The sequence below is a fragment of the Trichomycterus rosablanca genome, chromosome 2 (assembly GCF_030014385.1).
Source record: "Trichomycterus rosablanca isolate fTriRos1 chromosome 2, fTriRos1.hap1, whole genome shotgun sequence".
NCBI classification, from domain to species: Eukaryota; Metazoa; Chordata; class Actinopteri; order Siluriformes; family Trichomycteridae; genus Trichomycterus; species Trichomycterus rosablanca.
In genome coordinates, this window is record NC_085989.1 from 21,892,624 (window position 1) to 21,900,887 (window position 8,264).

Sequence of the window (8,264 nt, forward strand, 5' to 3'; positions counted from 1 at the left end):
CTTATGTGTATTTCATTATCATCAACCGCTTATCCTGGTCAATTCAGGTTTGCCGTGGGTCAAGTTCCACCATGAAACACTGGGCACAATGCAGTAATACCCTGGACTAGTAGAAATAGTCTGGGTCTTTTCTGTGTGGAGTTGTCATGTTCTCCCTGTGTCTGTATGGGTTTCCTCCCACAGTCCAAAGGCATGCAGTCAGGTTAGTTAGAGCTACTAAAAATTACCCTTAGCGTGAATGTGTGTGTGTGTGCCCTATATTGGACTGGGGACCTGTCCAGGGGGTTTCCTACCTTTCGCCCAGTGAATTAGACCTACCACGACCCTGAATAGGATATAGCAGTTGTTAAATAGACAATAAATGATTGAATAATTTACCTCAAACCTTTATGTCAGTCATTCAAAATATATAAATATAAATAAAACATCTACATGCAATAAGACAATGTTACATCTTTTGGGTTTTAATTCTTAAAAATATGAACTGTTGTCTAGTTCAGTTATTTGCATTAAATTAACAACCATGTTTAAAATGCCCATTCCTACCCAATCCACATAAGACAACAATAAATGATGCAAAAGCATTGAAGGCATCATAAATCAATATTCTTCCAGAACTTAATAACTATAATTAAAACTATACAATGTATAAAACATTTTAAAAGAAGTACGCTATATGGCCAATACTTGGACATCTGACCATGGGCTTGTTGAAACCCAATTTCAAAAACAAATGGTATTAAAACTGACCTCTATGTGATTTTTATAGCTATGTCTGTGGGAATTTGTGCTTGTTCAGTTTGTATGGCTGGGCACTGAAGCTGGTCAAGAAAGCCTCAACTGATGTTCCAGTCCCTTTCAAAGCTGTTCAGTGGGGCAGTTTCTTTAGACCAAGCTTTTCTTTATGTCGTTACAGACCTTGCTTTGTGCTCAGGTGCACAGTCATGTTGGAGCAAGAAAAAAACCTTCACTAAACTGTTGCTGCAAAGTTGGAAACATATAATTTCCCTTATATAAATGATTTATTACACCTGTCAGCAATTGTCTGAGGCTGAAACACATATATTTAAAATCAGAAGGTGTGTCCCAATAGTTTTGTCCATATAGTGTATATCTGATCAATAAGTAATTTCTTTTCTTTATGTAATACACTTATAAAAAAATACCTGTACATTATAATTTGTGTGTTTGTGTGTGTGTAAACTTTTTGTCCTCATGTTTAGTAAGTCACTGCTAGCACCTGATCCATTACATCATGGTCCAGCTGCTTATAGGGGTAAACACTTAAACTGGCACTATAGTGGAGTCAAATGTAAAGAAAAAAAAGCGGCAGCACAGAACAGGCAGTTTCTTTTACTCCAAAAGACGCATCTTACTAGGAGACCCTTTACTGCTATTCTAAACTCAGAAGCTGAGAAAACCTCATTTCCAAAAAAGTTGGGACATTTTGCAAAATGCATTAAAAACAAAGTGATTTGTTAATTCTCTTGAACCTTTAACTGAAAAAAAAAACTTTTTTCACTTATCAACTTAATTGTATTTCGTTAATAGAAACACATTTTGTATGCATGCACTACAACAGTGAGAATGCCAACCAGATCTTTCTCCTATTGAAAATGTATAGTGCAGCATGAAGAGAAAAATCAGATGACAGCAACTACAGACTGTTGAGCAGCTTAAGTCCCGTATAAACCATGAACGGAGGAAAATTCCACTTGAAAAACTGCAACAATTTTAGCACTTTTCCACCAAAAAAACTCTGGTTCCTAAACCGGTTCTGTTCTGGTTTCTTAAAAGAGTAAGTAAGTTAAAAGTAGTAACATGATGGCGGAGCGTGTAGATTATCTGTGAGCATTTATGCTGTTGTTACAGATGTTCGTTTTTATGCAAAAAGCATCGATCAGCTATTGGTGATAAGAAGACGTAGATGGTGACTCCATTCCTCGAGTTTCTCCCCTATTGTTGCTTTCTTTAGTTAATTCACGTGAGAAGCGTTTTGCGCTTCGCTCTCACCGAGACCCTCGGCGCAAATAGCCACTTTACTTAGCGATTGGCTTGAGCAGTGAAACATCACTGAAGTTCCACGATATGAACATCCATTTGTGTGAAATAGCCATCAAACCCAGACTAAAATACAATAATTATATCTATGTGTAGATGTATTTACTTTACTGTGTGGTGGTTCTGCAGCTCGGGGTTGTGAGAATCAGCGTCTCGGGAGAGTCGAAAAAGCTTAACGAACAAAAAAAAAAACGTAACGTGGCTGAATGTACTAAAAGTACGACATAGGAACACTAAATTTCTCTCCGTTATTACTGGTTATAAGTGTGCTCTGTACTGCCCAAATTCATCGCTCGTTGTTTTAGTTCAACAAGCCAGGTTAAGCTTTATTTTTCACGTTAAGCGCGGTTCGACTGTCCGGGTCACTTTTACCAAGTCATATCAGACAGTTCATCTCATTTGAGGCGCTTTGAAAATATCAGCGGCAAACTGGCTCAAAATTCAATCAGGTGAACTGCATCAAGCTCCACAGAAGTTAACTGCACAGCGGTTTTGCAGCTTCTCACATGAAAGCAGCTGATTTACTTAAGAAAAATGCATGAGAAAAAATGCAGTCGGCTACTGCACGTGTCGGAGGGGGCGTGTGACAGACTTTTTGCAATGTGTTGCATGCTCTAAATACTGTATGTTTTTACAAAATACAATTAAGTTGATTAGTAAAACATTGTAAGTTATTTCTTTTTACTTCTTTGTTTAAATAAAGATTTAAAAGAATTAATAAATAACAGATTCTTCTTTTTTGTGCATTTCACAAAACATCCCAACTTTTCTGGAAATAAGGTTTAAATTTCAGGTAAATACTTGCATATGGCAAAAAAAAAAAACCAGTGTAAAAATGCTGCTTTATGCTGTTCATCATGATGGGTCATGCTGCCGCTTTCACAGCCATGAGCAAACAAGCAGCTACACAGAAAAAAAGCTTCCCCATGCAGTCCTGCTGCCATGTGATGCTACACTTATTTGGGATTTAAATGATGTCCCATTGCACCAAAGCATCTTTTTTAACCACATATACAGCCAGCTTTAAATAAAAGCACGCACTAGACAGCCTCCAACCTAGATTTACACTGGATTTTCTTTAAATCAAGCAGACACATGCAGACACAAACATCATAACTGGCAACTTCATTCCAAACACACACATCAAAATCTATGCTTTGCACAACCCAAAATCTAAAAAACAGACTTATTTTGTGCTACAGAAAAACAGGTGCGTAACGTTTAACTGCCAAGTGTTTAATAAGGACTGCGGCCATGTATGTGTGCATTAATCAAGTAAAACCCGGGCTTTTTAGCTCGGACAGAGTTCTTCCGTGCCTGGATTTGGACTTAATATGCAAACCAGGAATCCACAGCTAAATGCTCAAGTCTACGCAAACAAACAAGCCATTTTCTCTTTCCCCACAATAGGTCTCTTGAGAGATGGATATTTATAAAGAAGGCTTAAAGGCATACACGCTTGCATGCAAGGCACACTGCTGATAAAAAGAAAGAAAAAAGGAGTGATCCAACAGCAGTGAGCTGCCCAGGGAATGGATGCTCAAAACAAAGCGGAAAAGGATGCAAAATGATGAAAGGAACGATGCCACCCGTACCAAACACAAGCTGCAAGCACTGTCTTTGATATTCTGCGTGCGTTACAGAAATTTCCCCTTCACGTCTGCTAAAACAGCAGATCTGCAGTAACACTGTGTCATTAGACAGAGGCGACCGAAATACCATGTGTTAAGCACACATTAAAGCCAATACTGCTCGGATTTCTCGGATCTATTTTCTCCTGCCCCATTTTAAATGAGGTGTGAAAAAAACAAGTCTCCACATCCACACAGAAAGTGAGGATGAAAAGGTTTTATGCACAAATAAAAATTCCTCTACTGACAATAGAAGATGAAAAAAGAAAGCTATATCATATTCCAAATGTTCTTCCAAAATAATGTGGTACTTTCACATTTAGGTCATTCCACTTCAACAAATGGTTTTTAACTGACCATTTCAGAATTCTGCTCATATGTAGGGTGATCCATTCATCAAAATCCAGCATGATTTGCAAATTTGTCAACTAGTTAGAAATTTGCAGCTCTTGCAGTGACCCTAATCCAATGTCTTTGCAAAAATGCACTATTTACATAAATGTTTGTCGGGTTTATATCTCTAGAAAGAGATGAGCTAAGGCCTGATTTTTTGTGTGTGTATTTAGCCCCCATATTTTATGTTAGTCATCTGTTCTTACTTATTCTAGGTGCATTAACTCCTAAGCTGCAAGCAACAAGTCAAAGGGTTTTATGCAAATTTTTATGACACAGTAATTGTGATACAGGCATATGTATATGACCATTGAAGAACCATTGAAGAACAGCATGAAAGGGGGCTAACAAAGCATGCAGAGAAATAGATGGACTACAGTCAGTAATTGTAGAACTACAAAGTGCTCCTATATTGTAAGTGGAGCTGATAAAATGTGGACAGTGAGTGTAGAAACAAGGAGGTGGTTTTAATGTTATGGCTGATCAGTATATATATATATATATATATATATATAAAGCACACATTAGTCTTCTGTAATTCTTTTTCATTACTGTTTCATCATCATACATTTAATGTTCAGTCTCTGTTAGTTATTAATTTCACAAAGACTTTAAAGGTGACTTTTTCCCTGGACCTCTTCCTACCTGAGGCTTTCGGCTTAGAAGTTATTGCACCTAGAACAGGGGTGCCCAATATGTCGATCGTGATCTCCCAGTCACGTTGGTAGATCGCTCCTCATTCAAACAGGTCACTGCGATTGACATGAAATGTGTCCACTGTTTCTTTAATTTGCGGTGTTACCACAGCTACGCCTCAGCCCGTTTAAAGCACCGCTAATCTAGAAAGTTTTCATTCATCAGTAGCCAATTGCTTTTAAATTTTTGTAACTTACACTGTTTGTGAAGATGAGTGTGCAACCAAGCACAAAAAAAAAAAAAAAAACTGCATTTCATTCATATGTGGAAGAAGCTGACGGAGGAATTTTAACCCTACAATCTGATATTCATATAAAGTCAAGGGCCTCTGCTGGACAATTTTGGAACTTGCTGGCTGAGGTAAAATATCCAAACATATAAAAATGTGCCATATATAAGACTGCCAGCATTTATGTGAATCTCTTGGAAGACTGTTTGAGAACTGGCATCAGCAGCTACTGTCCGGACTACATAAACCTGGCTGACACCATTCAGTGCAAATCATCAGAATAAGGTTAGAATAGTGTGCTTTTTCAGTCACTTGGCCTGTAATGTTGAATATCAATATAGGCAACTGAAGCACTTTTTTTTTTTTTTTAAACTACAAAGCTTTTTTAAAAACTGATGACCTGTCAACTGAAAGAGTAGATCTCAAGCCACGAAAGTGTGGGCACCCCTGACCTAGAATATAACATCAAAATGCATGTTTTAGACGTTTAAATTTCTTTTAGACTTAAGAGCAGATTACATACAAGTGAACTATATAGACTTATATACACTTGGGACAAAAATCGAGCCTGTAGCTCTTCTCTTGCAGAGATATTAATTTGACAATGTTGTGAATTATGGTTTTTGCAAAGACATGTTTTGGGTTAGGGTCAAAGAAAGAGCTGTAAATCTGGAAGTAGTTGACGAATTTGTGAAACGTGCTGTATTTGTCCATGAATAAGGTCCCCCTTACATATGAACAAAATTTCAAGAGATTCTAAGATGGTCATGTGGGGACCTTTCTGAATATTTGTTGAGTTTATTAGACATTTATTAGCAAAAATTGAAAAAATTTAATATCCTATGCGCAAAATATCCATTTCACCTGCAAACTTGCTTTAAAAACAATTGATTATTCATTTAAACCAAGAAAAAATTATTAAAAATCACTACTTAAAAAGAAGAAGACATTATTATTAACATACATCTTCAATATAATACTGCATGCCAAATTGATGTTGTCTGACCAAAAATTGGGGAATAAAACTGCTTTTAAAAAGCTAAAGTAATATTAATCCATTTTTTCCCAATGCCCAGTTGTTCACTGATCACTAAATAAAACTTTTAAAAAACACTTTTACTCATGTAACAGCTTCTCCGGTTTAGGATACCCAAAGAGTCTGAAGTCCGGCTCATACAGCTGGTACAGCTGTTTTCGTGATTCGAAGGGAATACTGGCAAACCAATCCTGCTCCCAGCTGCTGACTGTCCTGTTATGGTGACTCGGTGGAAACTCAACAATATTGTCCACACGCAGGATCCTCAACAAATGCTCAGCGTCCTCATCCAGAGTCTCCAGCTTTCCCACAAAGTCATAATTGATCTGGCAAGGGTGGCACAGACGGTGCATCTGTCTCCAGTGCTCGTTAAAAGGCATTTCTTTCTCAGTGTTCGGATCCAACAAGTACTGAATAAAGTTTGAAAACGTTGGTCGAATTCCGGCCGCAAAAGCGTCCACCACGGATGCTGGTGGGTCAGAGTAGTTGCCGTATCTCTTCAGCATGACGACAGCGAATCTCCTGTAGAAGTCCTCGTTCTCCAGCTCAAACTTGTTCCTGTAGGCTGAGATGAGTCGAACAAAAGGGTCGCGGATGAACAAGAACTTGGTATACTTTTTCAGCTTGATTTTCATTAAGTGACGGGAGAACTTTCCATAACGCTTCCAGAACTTGTTGAACGTAAAGTGCACGCTGCTGTTGTGGATGAGTTCGACAGGGATGTCCAAAGGATCCTGGTAGGGTGCACCGTTTATCAACAAGCTCTCGCTCAGGACGATCATGATGCGCTTCCAGTTGGTGCAAGCCACCTTGGGAACATAGCAGTAGACAATCCCATGGCGGTCATCCACAATTAAATGGTCCAACTCTTTGTTAGGGATGTCATCAAACGTCCTGTTCTTTCCCGGAAAGTCCAAGCTGCTGTTGCTGCTGCAGAGATCACGGATCATATGCTTCCTGTTATCCTGTCTTTGTTTCTTTTCTACAGCTATTGGAGAAAGGTGAATCTTCCACTCACGTCTGGGGACAAATCTTTCCTCAGGTTTATCTGAGGTCTGGTTGTGAGTCTCTCCAGTTGGAGTTTCTACTCTTACCTGCTCAGTAGGATCAGACGTGCCTTCCAAAAACTGGTTAACAAAAGCATCAATATCAGACAGGAATGAGCCATCCTTGTCGTCCTCCAGTTTCTGTTTTGAAGCAGCGTGTCTCTCTGGGGGAAGGTGTGAAGAATAAAGGCCAGAGATGGTTGTTTGCAGGTAGAAATGGGTGGCTCCAACATCATCCCAGTAGATAATGATTAGCAGAATCATGAAGACAGAACCCAGAATTAGGAAAATTCGAAACAGCCTCGACTTGGCCATTTTGTCTGGTTTGGACAGGGAATGTTCCATTCTCACCTAAGCTCCATGCCACCACCGGAGACCTAGATGAAAAGCAGTTTTTTAATATATATTTAAATTCTTTACAATGTTTACATTCTGTTATTGCATGACTATGGAAATATTCTGCCTGGCTAAAACATATTGGCTGGTAGTGGTGCATTAATTCCTAAAATTATATTCAATTCAATTCAATTAAAGAAAGAGCAATATGCACAAAATTTGGTGATTTGTGGGAAGATTATTACAAAAGTTCAGAAGAAATGTATCATTTTGAGCTGTATACCGTATGTGTAAGCTTCTCAGACTTCTTACAAATCATTTCATGCGTCTATGTCCATCCTTCAGTGTCTTAAACTCAATTTATACTCTGCACACTAAATTAATAACACACTGCATTTAATAGAACAGCGCAGCTCACTGTGTTTATTTCAGTGGTGAAGAACAGTGATTTGATACTAGGCTTCTGTACACAAACGCGCATTACTGCAAGCACTGACATGTGAGAAAGAAATTAAGACAGAGACCAAGCTGTCAGTTTTAGTTTTAGATAAAGAGTCAGGAACACAGTTTACTTTACAAACAATTAGAAGTTTACAAAATAATTACAACTGTCTTAACTAAGTAAACTTTTAACCACTAAGCCCTGCACGTTTATCACAGATATACACAAACACACACTGGTGGTTTAATAACAAAATGAAAAGATAAAAAATGATCATCTTTTAATCTAAACAACAAACCCTGCTTTAGATCATTTAGACAGTTATTTCTGAACATAGAGAGAGAGAGGAAATAAATTCAGCTTATTAAAGCATAAGCAGTATATATATATATTT

General features: G+C 38.0%; 1 protein-coding gene across 1 annotated transcript; it reads right to left on the minus strand.

Moving 5' to 3' along the window:
- Positions 1-5,998: 5,998 nt before the first annotated feature.
- Positions 5,999-7,448, minus strand: chst12a (carbohydrate (chondroitin 4) sulfotransferase 12a). The gene has a single exon (XM_062990399.1). The coding sequence runs from the start codon at positions 7,435-7,437 to the stop codon at positions 6,127-6,129; it is 1,311 nt and encodes a 436-aa protein (XP_062846469.1). The 5' UTR covers positions 7,438-7,448; the 3' UTR covers positions 5,999-6,126.
- Positions 7,449-8,264: the final 816 nt, after the last annotated feature.

Bases quoted from the DNA above. Each gene is read 5' to 3' on its own strand.
- chst12a (XM_062990399.1), bottom strand. From the start codon at position 7,437: ATGGAACATTCCCTGTCCAAACCAGACAAAATGGCCAAGTCGAGGCTG.